The sequence below is a fragment of the Panthera pardus genome, unplaced genomic scaffold (assembly GCF_024362965.1).
Source record: "Panthera pardus isolate Hobbes unplaced genomic scaffold, ASM2436296v1 HiC_scaffold_25, whole genome shotgun sequence".
Lineage (NCBI taxonomy): Eukaryota > Metazoa > Chordata > Mammalia > Carnivora > Felidae > Panthera > Panthera pardus.
Genome location: NW_026526821.1, coordinates 21,248,955 through 21,270,714, shown reverse-complemented (window position 1 = coordinate 21,270,714; position 21,760 = coordinate 21,248,955). Strand labels below are relative to the sequence as shown.

Genomic DNA, 21,760 nt, shown 5'->3' with positions numbered 1-21,760 from the left:
AGATTCCTTAATGCCCCTCACCCATTTAGCCGTCCTCCCCTCCCACAACCCCTCCAGTAACCCTGTTTGTTCTCCATATTTATGAGTCTCTTCTGTTTTGTCCCCCTCCCTGTTTTTGTATTATTTTTGTTTCCCTTCCCTTATGTTCATCTGTTTTGTCTCTTAAAGTCCTCATATGAGTGAAGTCATATGATATTTGTCTTTCTCTGACTAATTTCACTTAGCCTAATACCCTCCAGTTCCATCTACATAGTTGCAAATGGCAAGATTGCATTCTTGAAAGTTTATTTATTTATTTTGAGAGAGAGTAAGAGTGGCTAGGGGAGGGAAAGAGAATCCCAAGCAGGCTCCACACTGTCAGCACAAAGGCTGATGCAGGGCTCAAACTCACAAACCACGAGACCATGACCTGAGCTGAAATCAAGAGTTGGATCCTTAACCAACTGAACCACCCACGTGCCCCCTGCCCATTAAAAAAAAAAAATTTTTTAATGTTTATTTATTTTTGAGAAAAAGAGAGACAGCATAAGCAAGAGACAGAGAGGGAGAGAGAGAGGGAGACACAGAATCCGAAACAGGCTCCAGGCCCTGCGATGTTAGCACAGAGTCCGACGTGGGGCTTGAACTCACAAACTGCGAGATCATGACCTGAGCCTAAGTTGGACACTTAACCGACTAGGCCACCCAGGTGCCCCATCCCTGCCCATTTTTAATTGGATTATTTGGTTTTCTTTGCTGTTGGTTGTATGAGTTCTTTATATGTTTTGGATACTAACACCCTATCCTTTTTTTTTTTTTTTTAATGTTTGTTTATTTTTGAGACCGAGAGAGACAGAGCATGAGTGGAGGAAGGGGGGAGAGAGAGAGAGAGAGAGAAAGAGAGAGAGAGAGAGAGAGAGAGAGAGAGAGAGAAACACAGAATCTGAAGCAGGCTCCAGGTTCTGAGCTGTCAGCACAGAGCCTGACGCGGGGCTGGAACTCACGAGCTGTGAGATCATGACCTGAGCCGAAGTCAGACACCCAGCTGACTGAGCCACCCAGGTGCCCCTAACCCCCTATCCTATACATGATTTGCAGATATTTTTTCCCATTCAATAGGTTGTTGATGGTTTCTTTTGTGTGCAGAAGCTTCTCAATTTGATGTGGTCTGACTTATTTTTCATTTCGTTGCTTGTGAGTTAGCTATGATTTCCAAAAAATCCAATTCCAAGACCATGTCAAGGAGCTTTTTTCCTTTGTTTTCATTTCTGTAAGAAATGAAAGAGTTTCATTTCTTACAATTAAGTCTTTAGTCCATTTTGAGTTAATTTTTATGAATGGTATAAGATAGGGGTTGTTTCATTTGTTTTTTTCCATGTGACTATCCAATGTTCTCAGCACCATTTATTAAAGAGACTGTATTTTCTTGTTTGACATTTTGAAATAAGGGCTACGTAAGTGTGTATGTAGTTGTGATTGTGCTGATAGCAGCAGATACCACAAGTGGCATAGCCTTTGGTGATGGGATTTTTCTGAAATGGGCAACAATTCTTTTATTTCTTTTGTTAACAGTTCTTGGTATGGTAAGGTTCTAGACAAACTATGGTTCAGTCTTTTCTCAGTTTACGTGGTTAATTGCATTACTGGAAAACTCAGTGTATGTTAAAATAGCACAAAATATTTTGTATTTTTGTATACACTTTCAGGCTTAGACATTTAAGGACAGAATGATTTTCTGGCAGGCATTTGACAGTCGTGTGAAAAGTAGCATAATTGTTCATTGTGCAGAGCTGTCTCCTGCATTGCAGAATGTCTAGATTTCCTGGCCCTGCCCATAAATACCAATAGCACGCCCCAATCATTTTGTTAACCAGAAGTGCACTTAATATTTCCAAAATTCCCTCTAGGGGGCAGTTCTTTTGTGTTGAAAACCATTGACCTAAATTCTTGAGTGTGTCTTATTGGCCTTACCTCCTAATCAGAATTGAGTTTTATCACTTGTTTTGCTAGTTTAATAGCTAATTGCTAATTGTTGCTTTACTTTGTTTTTTTAAATTCATGTTTATTTCCAATATATATTTTCTCTTCATTGTTTTATTTAATTTGCCTGTAATTATAGTGTACATCTTTGTCTTAAAATTTTTTGTGTATTTTGTTAATATTTAGCATGTTTTTTCTATTAGATACATTTTAATAGTTAAGTTCAACTTTTTCATTGTATCCTTTCTACTTTACATGTTTCTTGAAAGCACTTATTTCATTTTCTGACATTTAAGCATTTAAATATTAATGCATTTAAAGAATTAGAATTTCTTACATTAAATTTATTTGTAAGTTTTTAAGAATTTAAGACCTGTTAAGCCTTAAAGCTTAATAGCCTTGGTCTTTCATAGTGTGTTTTTAAAGAATGATACTCCTGTCTTTTTTTCAGAATTGGAAGGGATAGCAGCTATGTCTTAAAAATGCATGTTCCCAGGCCCCAGTGCAGATCTGTACAGAATTTCAGTTTCTAGTGATAGGGTCTGGAGATACACAGATTCTGCACCCTCCCCCAACCCCATGATTCTTGTGTACGCAGTGGAGTTTGAAAACTAGCTTGCCTTTTTTTTTTTTTTTTTTGCCTTAAAATATTTTTTTCTCTCCAATAGTGTGTTGTCTGGAATCTATGCTAAATATTTAGATATTCTTTAAATATTTGGAAACCATCCAACTACTTTAAAAAAACTAATAATTAGCATAAAACAAATGGACATCTTCCAATTTTATTTGTATACGACATGCAAAATTTTTGACATACCTCAGTGGAATAAAGCGAACTTTCTAAAGTCTTCCTGTCTCCCACTGGTAAACCTTGACATTCTGAAACATTTATGTAGTATCTACTGCATGCCAGGAACTATTTAAAGATTTAGGAAGTGAGGTTTCCCTTCAAAAAAGGCTGACACTCTTGTGGTGAAGAGATCTTTACATGGCTAACAAATAAGTTAATGTGAGGCTTGGTATGAACAGCCTGTAATAGACACAAGGAGGAGGGATGATTTGGGGAGTAAAGAAAAGGCTTACCAAAGGGAGGACGTTTGTGCTGTTCCTCGAAGGAGTAGTAGTACTTCCTAAGTACTAGGATCGAGGTGGGGCACGGCCGTGCAGTTAGTGGGGAGTAGTGCAGGCAGTAACACAGGGTATGAAAAAACTTGTTGGGTTTGAGTGATCATCGTTTGTGGCGTTAGCTGGGGGAAGGGATACATGTTGGAAAGTGTTCATAGAAGATGAGGCTGGGGAGGCGGAGTAAGCAATTTCAATTAGAATTCTAACAAGGTTTGTTTATTTTTTTTGGATTGTATAAAATCATCTTAAATTTTATATAGAAGAATACGTATTTAATTATTGGGCCTGAGAATACCCAATAAAGCTTTGAAAAAGAATAGTGGAGGTGGAGGGGGCTTCCTTTTTAGATATTAAAACATTCTGTAAAGCGACCAAATTTAAGTCATTATGGCATTGGCATAGGAATGGACAAACAGACAAACAGATACATAAATAGAGCCTATGTAAATGAGGATTTAGTGTAGAAAAATTGGTATTTCAGTTCATTGGGAAAGGGTGTATTTTTAACAGATGATGATGGCATAACTGACTGTACATTTACAAGATAATAAATGGCACCTTTCCTAAGCTACTTATATAAGTAAGTTCCAGATGAATATAAAATTTAAGTGTGAAGAAATAAGCAATTGTCTTGTGGGAAATCTAGGAGACTGCATATACACTTTAGGGTTATGCTTTCACACTTTTGAACCTAGACCCATAATAAATGTATCTTACACTGTGACCCCAAATATAGTATTTACGGAAGGTGAAACAAGTTTCACAGAACTTTGCTTACCTTTACTATGTGCGGTACCTTTGTTGTATATCTTCTTCCACGTAACTGAAAACAAAAGTATTACCCATTACATTTATTTCATGACCCACGGTTTGAAAAACACTGATAGAGGAGATGGGAGGGAGAAACCACCGAAGCCAGACTCAAAACTAGAAGCTATAGGGGTGGCTGGGTGGCTCAGTCAGTTGAGCATCTAACTCTTGATTTTGGCTAAGGTCATGATCCCAGTGTTGTGGGATTGAACCCCATGGCAGGCTCTGTGCTGAGCATGGAGCCTGCTTAAGAGTCTCTCCCTCTCTCTCTCTCTGTCCCCCTCCCCCGCTCACTCACTTTGTCTAAAATAAAAAAACAACAAAAAAACCTAGAAGCTATAAAACGTAAATATATGACTAGAACAATGAAATCTCACTTCATACCTATCACATTGGCAAAGAAAGAAAAAGAAAGTACTCCTTGGCAGGAGGTGGGGAGTGGGAACAGGGAAGGGCTCTCATCCATTCCTAATGTAGCTGGTTGTTACAGCTTCTTTGGGGAAGCAATCTGGCAAGACCTATTAACATTAAAAACAAATGCCCTTTGATCCAATAGTTCATTCTTGGGAACTTGTTCCATAGAAGTTAAAAGGCCACTGTTTATATGAACAAGCGTGTTTATTGCATCATTTCCTGGTGACAAAAAAATGGGAAATGGAGTAAATACACATTATTAGGAGATTGGTTGGATAAGTTATGCCACACCCATGCCATGGAATGTTACACAGTCATTAAAATGAGTTTATTATTAGTTGGAAAGATATTCATGAGGCATTGTTGAATGTAAAAAAAAAAAACACAGATGTAGAGAAGTATACAGTCCCTATCTATGCAAGTATATAAATTATTTTGATATGATTGAATTAGGGTAGAGCAAATACAAGAGGAAATGTTAGGTTGTTAACATGGATTATCTATCCAGGGAAGTGAATCATTTGGACAGGAAATGAAGCTAAATAAAATGAAAAAGGTAAAAAAAAACCCACTACACTAAAACAAAGCAGAGGCGCCTGGGTGGCTCAGTCAGTGGAGCATCTGACTTCGGCTTAGGCCACGATCTTGTGGGTTTATGAGTTCGAGCCCCGGGTCGGGCTCTGTGCTGACAGCTGGGAGCCGGGAGCCTGCTTCAGATTCTGTGTCTCCCTCTCTCTCTGCCCCTCCCCCGTTCATGCTCTGTCTCTCTCTGTCTCAAAAATAAATAAACATTAAAAAAAAAATTAAAACAGGGGCGCCTGGGTGGCTCAGTCCGTTAAGCATCCAACTTCAGCTCAGGTCACCATCTCGCGGTCCGTGAGTTCGAGCCCCGTGTCAGGCTCTGGGCTGATGGCTCAGAGTCTGGAGCCTGCTTCCAATTCTGTGTCTCCCTCTCTCTCTGCCCCTCCCCCGTTCATGCTCTGTCTCTCTCTGTCCCAAAAATAAATAAACATTAAAAAAAAAATTAAAACAAAACCTCTCTGTAGTCTAATATTCTTGTGTATTTATGTAAGGGGCTGTATGTATAGTGTGTGTATATTATATTGTATATACATATGCACGTATGTACGTGTTGATTTAAAAAGGTGAGGAAAATGTGTGGTGTGGGAAAAAAAGTTATCATCTGATGGAGATGGCTCCCTGTCAGAACTTTGCCTTTTTCCCCTTCCATTTTTGAGAGTGTTTATTTTGTGGGGAGGGAGGAAGAACACCAGAATATCCTTGGGGGAATCCCTTATAAACCCGAGGAAACAGAGGCAGTCGTAATAATTGAATCCAGCCTTCCTTCAAATTGAAGGTACCTTGTTAGATGCTGGTCTATCTCTCTTGCCGTCCCATGTTCAGGGCCTCTTGGTCAGAGGAGAACATCAGACCTCATAGGGTCACCGAAAATTACCTGGGCCCAGGGTCCATCAGATTCCAAAAGAAGCTGAGAAGACTGGGGTTGGGAGGGTATGCAAGAGGGGAGGTGGAGGTGGTAAGTTCCTCTGTATGGAAAGGAGAAAGAAAGGTAGTTGGGGACCAGTCTATGAATGACTTTGAGTTTCATGCTAGGGAGTTTAATCTTCGTTCTTCAGGCCTATAATTCTCAAATGCCATATCCTTTGGAAAAACACTGGTACTTGAGCTGGAATGAGGTTTTTTAAGATGAAAATTTAACAGTGCTGGTCTTCCCCAGTGTGAAGAAAAATGAGCTTAAGGGAAGAATTTTTTAAAGATTAAGTGTACCCCTGGACTTTGCTTAAACTCTCTGGCCAGGCATACAGATTTCAGAACAAGTAGAAAATGGAAGTTGAAACAAATGAATTGGCAAAGGCTAACTAATCATCCTCGATTCTCTTCGTGAGTATGTTGTTTATGATGGTACCGTTTGCATTCATACAGATACGTTTTCTGTGGCTAAAAGTTTTTCATTTGTGTGGTAGACATAGATCATTTCACGGGGGAATGTATAGGGTAGGAAGAAGGCAGTACATGCCATGGTAAGGAACATGGTCTCTGGAACCCAACAGATGTGGAAATAAACCCAGCTCCACCATGTTATAGCTCTGAAGCTTCAGGTAAGAAGTAAACCTCTCTGTGTCTCTGCTTTTTTGTCTGTGAAGTAGAGATAACATTCCTTAATATTCATCGAGTTGTTGTGATGATTGCGTGAGTAGCATGTAGTAAGTGCTCATTAAGTGGAGCTCTTAATATGTTTTTTGAAGAACACTGTGACTTCCAGGTGTTCCGTTACCGGAAATTTGTGTGTCACTGCTGCAGGGAATGAAATACTCTCGAAGAATTTTATGTCTGATTTGAGGACATTGGTGGGAAATTGCAGGGGTATGTTTCTAGCATGATAGAAAATTGCTGGAAATTGGAAATTGTTGACTGAAGAAGCTGCATCTTGGAGTAAACTCTTTCCTTTGTCTTCCTTTCTCAGGGTGCTTCATTCTTCTATCTTTTTCTATCTTGGAACATAGAATGAGGAGGGCTCCCTCATGTTAGGAGTGTACCAAATCAGATCATCTTCTCCCCCTGCACAGTGGCGTCTGTCCCAGTTCCGCTCCCGGGCTTCTGAGGCTCTTTTGGGGAGGTGCTTAGACAGCTGCTTCCCAGGGTCCACCTTCCTACCTGACCTCGCTGAGAGGCTATTTTAGGACATTCTCAAAACATTTAGACGCGTATTTTCTCAGTCGTCTTGGCCGTATGTTTGTAGCTGCTTTATCTTACCATGTAGGATAAATCCGTTTTGCTTAGTTTTATTAATTTGCAACAGTGTTTACCAATAATTCTGTTTTGTCTTTTCAGGTGCCATTTGGACAGTCCTTTAGCGGCACGATGTACTCTGAGTGGAGGTCACTGCATTTGGTGATTCAGAATGATCAGGGCCACACCAGTGTGCTGCACAGCTATCCGGAGAGCGTTGGGCGAGAGGTGGCAAATGCGGTGGTCCACCCTCTTGGGCAGGCCTTAGGTACCCCTTCAGTGGCTGGTAGCGAGAGCTTGTTAAAAACTGACAAAGAAGTAAGTGTTTTCTTCATTTCGTTTTACTGTGTGAAAACATAATCTCGTTACTGAAGAATTTATTTAACATTGTCTTTTTAATGGATTTCTGTACATCTTTCTTAATGGAGTAGTACATGGAGTAGTACATCTTTCTTAATTGTGACCTTTGTTTGGGTTGAAGGCTGGGCTGACTGAGAGTTTGTGGGGGTCATAAGGAATACGTTGTGCCATTGTGCTGCTGGCTGCCTACCGGCCAGACCCAATTCTCCACTTGAGCTGTGGGCGCGAGACAGAGACTTGAGTGTCAGGCCCCTTCCCCTAAGCTCTGGGCCCAGTCTTCAGATTTCTATTCAGAGGTGTCTTTGGAAGGTCTTCCCTGCTACCCCCATATGGCCTCTGACTGAAGGCCTATCTTCTTCAACTTTTCAGGCTACGCATATGTGTTGAACCTGAGGTCCTCCTTTGTCTCCGTGTCTGCCTGCCCTTACCGACTCCCAGGTTTAAGAGTGCTACAGAGCAGCTAAGCCTATGTGGTTGTGAGCCCAAGTATTTGGAATTGGAGTTGTGTTTGCTGTCCCTAAAGATAAGGGCTCTTGGAGTAGCTTGGCCTGAAGTTGGTCCTGTTCTTGGATTCAGGAGATTGGGTTGAGGTAAAGTTTTCAGAGGGAGGTCATGAAGGGACCCTGAAAATGGAGGGATACAGGAACTTGCTAGTAGGAGGTCTGGCTAAGATATGGGATTAGAACTGTGCGCTGGAGGAAGTTTATGCAACCTTCAGGCTTTGGGTTAACTTATTTCTCAGACTCACCTTTTTTTCTCCCTCTTTTTGATTTCTTTCTAATGAAGGAGAGACGAGACTTAATCTAGACATAAAGCTAGTCTAGATATAAAACTAGTCTAGATATAAGATTTGTAACTCCAGAGGCAGTTTATTTACTCTCTATAGGCCATGGGTTGCAGGAGGGTGAAGCTCCTCCGTTTGAGGAGTGTTTTTCTCTCTTCACAGGCCCTTAGCAGAGACTAACCCCTGAGGACTGGCACTTGCCCTGGTGTACTCTCCTCTTGGTGGGTCTGGAATCTTCTCCTGGGAAGAGATGGCACATGAGTGGATAGAGGCGCTCTGGTGCCTGCCTTGTTTGTTTTCCTTTCCTACCTTCTAAAAGATAGGAGACAACAGTCCTTGAATCCAGTGTCCTCTAGAATTATACAATTAACCTATTATGAAGGTGACACCTAAGATGTTTTCTCCTTTAGGTTTCATCTGACAGTTAGGGACTTGCAGCCCCTTTTAAAATCCCTTCCTAGGCGTGGTTCCTTTCCTCCCACCCTCCTGTGTTTGTCACAGCTTCACTGTGCTGTCGCAGGCTTTAATGCTTATTGCTCTTGTAGGTTATATTATATTAGATGTATTCTAGTGCTGTACATATTTTTACCCTTAGCTCTTGTAGTTGTTTTTGAGCTTAAAATTTTCAGTACCTGTGTTTAATCTTGTCAGATTCAACTTGAAGTCTTTTGGAATCCTGAATTTCTATCTAACAAGTTAGCTATCCATTTTAGCTTTGTGGCTATCTACAGATGGTCAGCATGTGATCTGTTTTTCTCTCTTTTCCTAAGTTAAAATCTCAGCAGGGCCTTTGGTGTGCCACTGGGCACCGTCTTCCTAAATGATCTTGGTACATTAGCCCATTGCTAGTCTCTCATCTTGTGTCTTACAAATCCAGCCATTCTGCCTTCCTATGGGTCCTATGTCTCCATCTTGTCCACAAGGATATCCTGCCTCTGACCACATTTCTTGCTAGAGCCCAGATCTCCCTGAGCCAGAGAAGGGTGTTAATGGTATGGTGAGAGTAGCTTTAGATATCTAGCTGGAAGACTAGGGCTCAAGTTTTCAGTTCTACCATTTCCAAACCAGTGGCTTGGGCCAAATTGCTTAATCTTAATAAGTGTCAGTTTTCTTATCTATAAAGTGAGGATAGTTTACCTTCTCACACAGGGTTATTTTGATGGTTAGAAGCTGCTTATGAAAGTGCTTTGCAAACTGCCAGGATTGTACAATTGTCTGCTGCCTTCATAGTAACCTTGTTAATAAAGGAATGATGCTTGTCTGGCATGATTTGTTCGTTTTGAGTATGTTGGTTCCTAGTGATCATGCTTTCCTTTTATAAGTGCTCATGAATCATCTGCTTAGTAGTTTGTCCCAGAGTTTAGTGTGGAATTCCCTGAAACTTTCCAGTCTGTAGTATCTGGAATATCATTTTATCTTCTTTTGCAAATTGTGCCGTTTTTCCTTTGTCGCCACATCATGTTCATTCTTCATGGGCAGGTTCTCTCAACCCTTATCATGTGATTCAGTTAAGTAAAGAGGCTGGAATTCATTTAGTGCAGCTCAGTGCCTTGTTAAGATCTTACCCAGCTTGGGGTGCCTGGGTGGCTCAGTTGGTTGAGCGTCTGACTCTTGATCTTGGCTCAGGTCATGATCTCACGGTTTGTGGGATCGACCACCGCCACCCCTGTGGTCCACCCCTGCGGTCCACCCCTGCCTGCCCCATGTCAGCGTGGAGCCTGCTTGGGATATTCTCTCTCTCTTTCTCTCCACCCCCCTACCCCCATCCCCCGTTCGTTCACATGTGTGCTCTCTCAAAAGAAATAAACATTAAAAAAAAAGATCTGGGGCACTTGGGTGACTCAGTTGGTTAAGCATCCAGTCTTGGCTCAGGTCATGACCTCATGGTTTGTGAATTCAGGCCCCCCCTCTAGAGCCTCTGCTGGCAGCACAGAGCCTGCTTCGGATCCTCTGTCCCCTTCTTTCTCTGCCCCTCCCCACTTGATCCTGCACACGCTCTCTCTCAAAAATAAACAAACATTAAAAAAAAATTAAAACAATCTTGCCCATCTTTAGTCCCTTCTCACTTGTGTTTGTTCTTACCTTCCCATGTTCATTGTGTTCTTTGGCAGAAAAAAATAGTCACAAAATAAGAGTTGAACGTTCATCTTCCTTCCTGTTGTTTGTTAATATTGCATAATCTGAAAATGGAATGTAATTGAATTTATGTATATGATTTCCTAAATGACACACATACCTGTATATAAATTAAAAGGAGAAAAGTAGCTAAAATTTTCTATTTTTTTGTCCCAGTCTCTATGGAAAATCAGGATGACCCATATTTGCTTTTTATTTCATAGTGTAAATAATAATAATGTCTAATGGGTAAAGCCAGCATGGAAGTGATATTTAGAAAGAAGTAGTTTATTGTTTTCTTAAATATTTTGCTTAGGAAACGTTGTCTGAGTATGTTTTATCCATGGAAAGTACATTCTCAAGAATAAATCTGGTATATAGTTGAGATGAATATCCTGTCAATTGAGAGATTTTTGGTAATAAAAGAGGTAAACATTTTAAATCAGTCTGCTGAGATACAGTAGGGATGTGTGATAATTCTGAATGTATATTTTCTTTTGTTTAGGTGAAATGGACCATGGAAGTAATCTGCTATGGATTGACCCTTCCATTGGACGGAGAGACTGTAAAATATTGTGTTGATGTATATACAGACTGGATTATGGCTTTAGTGTTGCCGAAAGATTCTATCCCATTGCCAGTTATTAAAGAGCCTAACCTATATGTTCAAAGTATACTAAAACACCTGCAAAATCTTTTTGTACCAAGGTAAGCTATACCATCTGTCTGACCTGTTACCAGGATTATAATAAAATATTCATAAATGTTACTTTTTTCTATTATAGGAGCTGATTTCATTGTTAGTCTTTTGAAAAGTAACTTTCATTACTGTTTAATTAAAGAATGTATTAATATGAATGATAAGAGAGATGGGCTTATAGAATATTTACTAAGAGTTTTTATCAAGTGTGTACTCATTTTAAAGGCTTTTGGTTTTCTAAGATCTGATAGCTTTTAGATATTAAAATACTGTGAACCCTTTCCCTTCCATTGAAAAAACATACTTTTGCCTGTCATAATTCTTTTCTCCACTTAAGCTAAAGGCAACTAAGCCTTCTACCTTAAAGTGAACCTTTCCTATGAGAGAATGAAGACATCAAAGTAAGCAGACTTGAAATTATTATGGACAAATTCATAGTTGGCCAAAAGATGATCTTAATAGTTTGGTACTGATTTTTTCCCCTACCTTCTGAGACAGTGACCTTAAATATTATAATATGGGATATGTACTTTATTTGGGCTTGATGTTTTTTTTTTCCAGTTCTAAAAGATTATATGTCATTGTAAGGAGTTTGGGAAATACAGAAAATAATGGAGAAGAAAGCATTAATTAGGGTTTCCTTTAAGAAACATCTGTTTTCAGCTATTTTTTTTATGTGTTTGAAAGAGGTAAAGGGGCTTGCTTCCTTTTGGGAAAGTTCTCATTAAAGCTTTTTTACTATCAGGTGGTAAGGGACTTTGGGTCTTCCAAAAACCACTCTGTAAATTTTAGCTTTTTAAATTTAGAAGGAAGATTACTTTGGGGTTCCTTGCTGGCTCAGTCGGTAGAGCGTGCCACTATTGATCTCAGGGTCGTGAGTTCGAGCCCCACGTGTGTTGTAGAGTTTACTTAAAAAAATGTTTTCTTAAAGAGTTTTAGAAGGAAGATCACTTTGCAGAATTTGAAATAAAAAGTCTCTGTTAAGAACTCTGATGTGTAGGATCAAGTATAAACTCCTTGCCTTGTGTGAAATGCTGGCTGTCATCTGGCCCCTAGCCAGATTAGCTGCTGCTAATTCTGCCTGAGCCCTGCTCATTGGTCAGACTCCTAAATTAAACATTTCCTTAAGACTCCATCATGATCTTCCCCATCTTCACCTACCCTTTTGTTTTCTTCCTCTTCCTTCCTCTCTCTCTCTCTCTCTCTCTCTCTCTCTCTCTCTCTCTCTCAGCTGTCCACATCTTACTCTTGTTGGTTCATTTTAAATTCTGCCTTGTAAAGAGGAACCTACCTTACTTTACCATCCAGGCCCACAGTGATCATACCTTTTCTGAACCTGTGTGGTTCCGGTACTTCTTGTGTCACTCTTTTATCTCTTCACTGTTTTTTTTGCTCTTAAAACGTGTGTGTCTCATTTCCCCGTCTAACGAACTTGAAGGCAGGATCTAGGTCGTATATATATTTTGGGCTTTCGCAGGACCTGGTGCGGTACTGATATTACCTTAGGTGTGAATTAAATGCTTGTTGCTTGATTTATTGATTTCAAATAGAAGTAATAACAGGAGGTGGTTGGCAGTGATTAGCATATTATTTGTGTCTAAGGCTCTTTTTTTTTTTTTTTAAAGTTTATTTTGAGAGAGAGAGAGTGTGTGTGTGAGTGAGAGAGGGGCAGAGAGAGAGAGAGAGGGAGAGAATCCCAGGCAGGCTCTGTGCTGTCAGTGAGGAGCCTGATGTGGGGTTTGATCCCATGAACTGTGAGATCATGATCTGAGCCAAAATCAAGAGTCAGACGCTTAACTGAGCCACCCAGGCACCCTTCTAAGCAGGTTCTTCTAAACTGGTATAATAGTTCTGGTGCTTTCTTGTCATTCCATGTAGGAGACTAGTTCACTGGGCTTTTTCTTTGGCCATGGGACAGTCTCATGGGTAGTATTGTCACTGTTTCTTTCCTATTTGTACCCTTACCACCTCTTAGTGCTCAATTCATTTGTATTGATGAAAAATATCAATGGCATTTGAATTAATTGGGCTTTTTCTTTTTTTGCCTTTTGAGAACCTGAGTACCTTGTTCATTTTACTGTTTGTAATTAACTTGTTTTCTCAAGAGTGTTTGCATGTTTCTGAGAGGATACTGAACTGAGTACTAGAGTTTTCCTGGCCAACAGTGTCTTAGGGAGCTGAATGTTTTCAGTGCTAAATATTGGGAGTTAGGATCTCATCTTCCTTTTTTTCCCCCTTAAGTTTATTTATTTATTCTGAGAGAGAGAGCGCGGGAGAGAGAGCAAGCACAAGCTGAGGAGGGGACGAGAGAGGGAGAGACAGAATCCCAAGCAGGTTCCACACCATCAGCATAGAGCCCGATGCAGAGCTCGAACTCAAACCGTGAAATCATGACCTGAGCTGAGCTCAAGAGTCAGACACTTAACTGACTGTACCACCCAGGTGCCCAGATCTCACCTTTCTTTATTGGAAGTATCAGGTTTTTTTAATCCATATCACAAAATTGTCATCAAGTTTACTTAGTTGTTGTTATAAAAGTGACACCCAAAGTGTTTTTACCACTTTGCTAGAAATAAGTCAGAGTGGGGATCACCTTTCTCTTTTTGCCTATCAGTTTGATCTCTTTTTTGTTTGCATAATTGAGTGAACAGTGAACCATCTTTTAAAATCGATTAGGGTTTTCATTGCACAAATATATTGTAGTTTAAAAATGTAACATTCTTCTAAAGCAGTGGTTGGCCAACTTTTTTGATAAAGAGCCAGATAGTAAATATTTTAGGCTTTGTGGGCTATATGGTGTCTGTTGTAACTAGTCATTTCTGCTGATGTAGAGAAAACAGCCATAGATAATACGTAAATGAATGAGCATGGCAGTGTTCCAATAAAACTTTATTAATAAAAAAAACAGATGGCAGACAAGATTTGACCACGGGCTATAGTTCACCAGCCCCTGTTCTCAGAACAGGTTTTCTGAAGATCATAAGTTGTTTTGGAAAATATTGAGGGGAACAGAAAATCTCTGGTATTTAGACTTTCCTACTTATTTTTTAGTAAAGATGACCTTATTTCCCTTAGCCATAGAAACCTGGACACTGCTTATGAGTTTAGGCCTTCTTAATGAGGGGACAGTACCTACAGAGCAGATGTCTCCTTTTGTACCACTGGGCAGATAACTGGAATTGGTCGGTAGGCCTAGGTTACCACTTGGGGTGCTTAAAGTATTATCACTAAGTTGGAAGAGTGTCAGCCCCAGTGCTGTTTTGATTCTTCTGCTGGACTTTTTCTTGTATGGCCAGAAGAAATTTATATAGCTATTGTATAGTTTCTTACTGTTCTTCAAGTAGCTAGAGTTACAGACACAAACTGGAGCCTCCATGGCTTCACGTGAACTGGATTCACCTCCAGCTGAACATGGCCATCTCCCTGCTCTTGGGGGCTCTTGCCTTTTCCTAGGTGAATGTCTCATTTTGCTCTAGGTCTGACTTCTTTAGGAAAAACTTAGGAATGTCATTGGTTTGCAACTGTAAAGTAAGTGTCTGGTTTTCTGTGCCATGGCCCAGTATCTGAGAATCTTCTACCTTAAGGTTGAGGTGGGAGTGCTAAGGCCACTCACTTTATTTTCTGGATTTCTTGAGGAAGCTCTGAGATTGTCTACTCTGATTTACTCATGTTTTATCTGTTCTTTGTGACATGAGTCATAATATAGAAACTTGTCCTCAGGATTCATTTCAATACTATTAGTTACTTGTCTTGGGTTGTACGTAGGAGGTCTGGAGGCCAACTCACCACTCACTTATGCAGTGAGTTTCCTGCTACTCTTGAAATTCTCAGGTAGTCTGCTTTGGAAAGCAGGGATCAGGGGCTGGGGCCTGGACCTCTGTCTTCAACTCTAGCCCCAATACTTTGATCTGTTTTATTCTCTTGGGAAAAAAATGCACTTGTGGACTAAAGAGTTATAAAACTTTTCTAGGGTATCTTGGGAACCACCATCTTAGGTTAAGTTGCCCTTTTTTTTTTTTTTTTAATTAGAACAGCAGTAGCAGGTGCTCATTTCTGAGGCAATTGCCTCCATACCTCATCGGTTTTAGTGACCTGTGAGAGTATTTCATTGGGTCTGTAGGTTCTTCTCTAGCAGGCATTAGCTTCAGACGGACTGTGAGCACTATGAATGCGCATTCTGAATTCTTGTGAATGTGTATTTAAGAAATTTTAAAAAGGATACAAAGGCCATTCTGCTTCAGTGTGAGCAACAGAAGTGGCTGTGGGTATTAACGCATTCACTCATCAGAAAATGGTGTGCCTGTTACGTGCCAGGCACATTTTAGACTTAGAAAATCCAGAGGGGAAGCTTACATTCTAGTGTTCCCCTCCTTCCCCAGGAGCTATTCAAGCTCTCAGAGAAGTGGTTGGTTGAGATCCCGGGGTGACAGACTGTGTGATGGTGAAATAGCTTTGAACCGAGGAGGGTGCACCTGGCCCTGTCTTCTGATGCTCTTAGGGAGTGCCGCTGGACCATTGCTTGCTGTGTACATAAGTTGCCTGTCCTTAAGTTGTTGCTCTCTTTCCTCAAGGCTTGTCAGTGATATCTGTCTCTTCTTCAGACAGGAACAGGGCTCCAGTCAGATCCGACTATGCTTACAGGTCCTGAGAGCCATTCAGAAACTGGCCCGTGAGTCATCCATCATGGCACGAGAAACGTGGGAAGTCTTACTGTTGTTTCTTCTGCAGATTAATGACATTCTTCTAGCCCCGCCAACTGTTCAAGGTCTGTTTATTTTTTTTTTTTCTAGTTTATTTCCAAGCTCCAGATACAGTTCGCTTTAAACTCAACGATGTGTAGACTCAGCGGGGATTTACATTTTGGCATGGCATTTGGCAAACCGAGGTTAAATAACAGTTCTTAGAATGGAAGCCCTCACAGGCATAATATGATGATTTTGCTAACGTGGGGAGAGCCTCTGCATTAATGCGTATTTGATAATGATAGGAGTAGTAGCTTGTTTAGTATATTAGGATAGAGCTTATATAAGGAACAACTAACTAAGGTAGAACCTGTAAGCACTGTACCTGATTACAAATTAGTTATCAAAGTAGACACTAAAAACTTGACAGCTACAGAAGATACTTTGTTCAGCAAGTGAAATCTACAAAATCTTCAGTGTTCTATCTGGAAGTATGACAGTTTGCCATTCATTACCTGGACATCAAGAAGCCTCCCGTTTTACACCTTCAGATTGTATTTTAGAAGCCCTGCCTTGTATGTTGTAGCAAGCGTACCCAGATTGGAAGTCGATATTCCTAGTACTGGGTTCCCTTGTTGCCCTGTTCATCTGTGTAGTCTCTTTGCCATCAGACATGCACGTGTGCTTGTGATCTCACCCCAATACAGTCCAGGAAAGTACCTAAAGGAAATCACAGAATTCCACTATTGACCCCATAATAGGAATACTTTGTTACTGACAGTAGCTGGCCAGTCATTGACTCATTGGCTCTTTGCTGCAGAGTCCTGGTGCCAGGGGTCTCAGCAACTCAAAGCGGGCAGTTCCTCCCCTTCTGGGGCTTATTGTTAAAATTTAATTTTTGTTCATTTGAAATACACATTCTTGTAACTTTTCTTGCTAATCCCAAGTTTGCCTTGTGGAGTTATACAGAGTACAGACCCCTGTTTTTCTCCCTAGTTCCAGGGCTCAGGACAGAGGGACAGGTCTGGTTTTGTGGTTGAGGCTCTGTCCTACCCAGCATCGGTCCTTTTGCTCCCTTCTTTGTCCCTCTCTCCCTTGAAGAGTAGCTTTCAAACACCTGAAAGTTTTATAACAAAGTTTGGAGGTAGAAAGACCTGGGTGTTTATTTGCTCTGATTCCTTCACTTACTGACTGTGTAAACTTGGACAGGATACTTAAATTTTCTCATCTCAGTTTTCTCCTCTTCAAAATGGGTATAACTAACAATTGGTAAAAGATATAAATACCTATCCTGCAGGATTAATGTGAGGAATATGTGAGGTCGTATACATGAATCAGTCGGCACAGAAACGGACCCAGTAGTCACACATCATAGACGTTTGTCCTTTCCCTTCTCCTCTGTGTCCTGTCCACTTGCTGGAAGACTAAGATCTTTGATAAGAAATGAGCAGGGTGACTCGAAAACTTTTTTAATGCTTTATTTATTTTTGAGAGAGAGAGAGAGAGAGAGTTAATGAGGGAGGGGCAGAGAGAGAGGGAGACACAGAATCTGAAGCAGGCTCCTGGCTCCGAGCTGTCAGCACAGAGCCCGACACGGGGCTCGAACCCACGAACCGTGAGATCATGATCTGAGCCGAAGTCGGACTCTTAACTGACTGAGCCACCCAGGTGCCCTGTGACTTGAAAACTTAATAAATGATCATTGGTTGATGTTGTTATGATTTTCTTCATAGGAGTTCCTAAGAATAGTTTCTCATTCTTACTAATTAAATGGCTATTTGAAAGTCAGAACTTAACATTGTAGTTATTTTAATTTTTTGACCACTTATCTCAAATCATTGAATTAAAGATTTTTCTTTAAAAATGAGTATGCCAAAGTTGTTTTCTTTTTGTTGGTAAGGTGGCATTGCTGAGAATCTAGCAGAGAAGTTGATTGGTGTTCTCTTTGAGGTTTGGTTACTAGCTTGTACTCGGTGCTTCCCAACACCTCCTTATTGGAAAACAGCCAAGGAGATGGTGGCAAACTGGAGGCACCACCCAGCAGTGGTGGAGCAGTGGAGCAAGGTCACCTGTGCACTCACATCAAGGTAGGTTGTCATCATTGACTTGCCTTCCTTCATCCGCCTGGCCTAAGACAGCTTTCCCCTACTTCTGTCTTACTGGGATTCATGGAATATGTTGTAAAAAGCTTGTATCCTGTCTCTGTTATTGTATTTTAGGTACAGAATCGAGCCGCTTTTTAAAAATAGATATAGCAGGGGTGCCTGGGTGGCTCAGTCGGTTAAGTGCCTGACTTCGGCTCAGGTCATGATCTCACGGTTTGCCCACGTTGGGCTCTGTGCTGACAGCTCAGAGCCTAGAGCCTGCTTCAGATTCTGTGTCTCCTTCTCTCTCTGCCCCTCCCCTGCTCATGCTCTGTCTCTCAAAAAGGAATAAACGTTAAAAAACATTTGAAAATAAAAATAGAGGGGCGCCTGGGTGGCTCGGTCGGTTAAGCGGCCGACTTCGGCTCAGGTCATGATCTCGCGGTCCGTGAGTTCGAGCCCCGCGTCGGGCTCTGTGCTGACAGCTCAGAGCCTGGAGCCTGTTTCGGATTCTGTGTCTCCCTCTCTCTGACCCTCCCCCGTTCACGCTCTGTCTCTCTCTGTCTCAAAAATAAATGTTAAAAAAAAAAAAATTTTTTTTTAAAAGAAAATAAAAATAGATATAGCATTTTGACTAGTGCCTATTAAATTACAACCTTTCAGATTAAGCAAATATAGAGAAGCAGATAAATTCTGCACCTTACCTCCCTTGCCAAACTCCCACTCTTAATCTTACTACTAAAATATTCATGATTATTACTTAAACCAAACTATAGAAAGGTATAAAAGTTTTAAGTTCACTAGAAATCCTATTATATATGTTTATACATAGTTTTACAGAAATGAGACCATACTATAATGTGCTGTACTATAACCAAAGTAGTTTGTTATAATAATTTTACTTTTCTTACCATTTATATACAATATTATCACTGTTCTGTGAGTAATAAGGCTTTATTTTTTTTCAGGCTTGATTTTTCAATTCAACTCTGCATATTTTAATATGTAACTCTAAAAGATGAGGATTCTTTTTTAAACACAATCACAGTACTATTACCACCCCTAAAAAAACGTTAACACAGTTGTTTAATATCAGTTAGCCATTCGATGTTTAAATTTCCCTTGAATGCCTTAATTTTTTTCTTTCTGTGGTTGATTCTGTTGAGTCCCAACTAAGAGCTCACTTATTACATTTAGTTGACCTGTTTCTTAAGCCTATCTTAAACTATAGGTTCCTACTCTCTCATTTTTATTTCTTTGCAGTTTTTGTTATTGAAAAACTTGGGTTTTTAGAATGTTTCACATTCTGAATTTTTTTGATTATGTCCTAGTTGTGTTAATATGTTCCTCTGTCCTCTGTATTTCCTGTCAACTGGTAGTTAGATCTAGAGACTTGATTTGATTTAGGTTTGGTGTCGGGGGAGGCAGTGTGGAGACAGGAACAAATTTAATTAATTAATTAATTAATTATTTTTAATTTTTTAAAATGTTTATTCGAGAGAGAGAGAGAGAGACAGACAGACAGACAGACAGGGTGTGAGTGGGCGAGGAGCAGAGAAAGAGGGAGACACAGAATCCAAAGCAGGCTCCAGGCTTTGAGCAGTCAGCACAGAGCCTGATGTGGGGCTCAAACTCAAGAACTGTGAGATCATGATTTGAGCCGAAGTCAGATGCTTAGCTGACCGAGCCACCCAGTTGCCCCAGAAACAAATAATTTATAGGTAGCATTATGTATCAGAAGGTAGATTGGTCTTTTCTGAGTTAATAAAATGTTTATACATTTATCATTATTTAAATTAAAAGATGGAGGTTTTGGAATATTCTTTTGATTCTGGTATACCCTAGTGAATGTCAAAATTATAAATCTATTTTTAAATAATACTTCTTATCTTGATTATAAAAGTAATACATTGTGGGGGGGGCACCTGGGTGGCCTAGTCGGTTAAACACTGGGCTCTTGATTTCGGTTCAGGTCATGATGTCACACAGTTCGTGGGATTGAGCCCTGCATCAGGCTCCTCGCTGATAACACAGGGCCTGCTTGGGATTCTCTCTCCCTCCCCCCTCTCTCTGCCTCTCTTCTGCTTGTGCTCTTTCTCTCCCTCTCAAAACAAACAAACAAACAAACAAACATAAAAACACTAAAAGCAATACATTCTCAAAATAGAAAACTTGGAAGACAGAGAAAAGTACCCATCACTTACAGGCAACCAGTGTTAACATTTTAATGTATTTTTTCCATTTCTCTTTATAAAAAAAAGATTATTCTATGTAGTATTGTTACCTGCTTTTTTTAAATGTTTTTTTTTTTTTTTTTTTTTTGAGATAGAATGGGTATGCACACACAAGCAAGCAGGAGAGAGAGAGAGAGTGGGAGAGGGAGAATCTTAAGCAAGCTTCATTAGCACAGAGCCTGATGTGGGGCTTGGTCTCCAGTGTGAGATCATGACCTGAGCTGAAATTAAGAGTTGGATGCTTAACCGACTGAGCCACCCAGGTGCCCCATTATTTGCTTTTTTTTTTAATGTGATTCTTAACCACATTAATTACATGTGCCTTTTTCATTCTTTAATCTCAAGATATTTTATTTTTGCAATAGTAGAAAAAATTTATATTATCTTTGTGTTTTGTTACTGTTTTCATTGGTTTTTTTCTTAATATAATTTTTTGTCAAATTGGTTTTCATACAACACCCAGTGCTCATCCCAGTAAGTGCCCTCTTTAAGGCCCATCACCCACTTTCCCTCCCCACCCCCGTTCAACCCTCAGTTTATTCTCTGTATTTAAGAGTCTCTTATGGTTTGCCTCCCTTCCTCTTTGTAACTTACTTTTTTTCCCCCATTCCCTTCCCCCATGGTCTTCTGTTAATATTCTCAAGATCCACATATGAATGAAAACATATGGTATCTGTCTTTCTCTGACTTATTTCACTTAAGTATATTCAGGGTCATATTTTTAATGGCTTTGTAGTTTTTCATTATGTAAATGGAATTGTAATTTATTTAACCATTTCATTGTTGTTTAGATATTTATGTTGTTCCCAGTATTTTACTTTAAACATATTGTTGGGGTGCCTGGGTGGCTCAGTGGGTTAAATGTCTGACTTCAGCTCAGGTCATGATCTCGCAGTCATGAGTTTGAGCCCGGCATCGGGCTCTGTGCTGACAGCTCAGAGCCTGGAGCCTGCTTCGGATTTTGTGTCTCCCTCTCTCTCTACCCCTCCCCCGCTTGTGTGTGCTTGCTCTCTCTCTCTCTCTCTCTCTCTCTCTGTCTCAAAAATAAAAATAAAAAACATGAAAAATATTGTTGATGTGAATATACATTGTGTGTGTATATTCTGGTTATTTCTAGATATAACTTCTAGATATAAGGTATAATTTCTAGATAGAAGACAGTTGAGTCAAAGGGCTTTGAACCGTTTAAATACATTTGGAATAGTACTAATAAATTAAGTAACTGAATTGTTGAATTACTTTTAAGGTACACTATAAATTCTGAACTTCATGTAAGTTATATAGCAGTTGTTATTATGGATAAATTACAGCTTAGTTGTGGGGCGCCTGGGTGGCTCAGTTGGTTAGCGTCTGACTTCAGCTCTGGTCATGATCTCACAGTTGTTGAGTTTGAGCCCCCACATTAGCTCTCTGCTGTCATTGCAGAGCCCACTTCAGATCCTCTGTCCCACCCCCCCCGCCCCTCCCCTGCTCTCACACTCTTGCGCGTGTCTGTGCACTTGCTCTCTCTCAAAAATGAATAAACATTAAAAAAATTATAGCTTAGTTGTGTTGAAGGAGTTTGCAGTGGGATGAACCTTTTAAAAATAATTTAAATGACAATTTATTATTTATCTTATAATTCTGTAACAAATTATATAACGTAAGTTGAATATTATAGGACTATATAATTATTTGCAATTAGTTACAAATAAACATTTAAAAATAATTCATGATTTTATAAATTGCTATATGGTTTGTAA

General features: G+C 40.0%; 1 protein-coding gene across 6 annotated transcripts in view; it reads left to right on the top strand.

Annotated features, from left to right (window-relative positions):
* Window positions 1–21,760, top strand: part of RALGAPB (Ral GTPase activating protein non-catalytic subunit beta) — an 89,003-nt gene that overhangs the window by 6,893 nt on the left and 60,350 nt on the right. For all 6 annotated transcript variants that reach the window (XM_019458515.2, XM_019458513.2, XM_053890260.1 and 3 more), the window contains exons 2-5: window positions 7,162–7,377; window positions 10,824–11,026; window positions 15,620–15,783; window positions 17,601–17,787. In XM_019458515.2, the coding sequence (XP_019314060.2) occupies window positions 7,192–7,377; window positions 10,824–11,026; window positions 15,620–15,783; window positions 17,601–17,787 (740 nt within the window). In that variant the 5' untranslated portion in view covers window positions 7,162–7,191. The remainder of the gene's footprint in view (window positions 1–7,161; window positions 7,378–10,823; window positions 11,027–15,619; window positions 15,784–17,600; window positions 17,788–21,760) is intronic.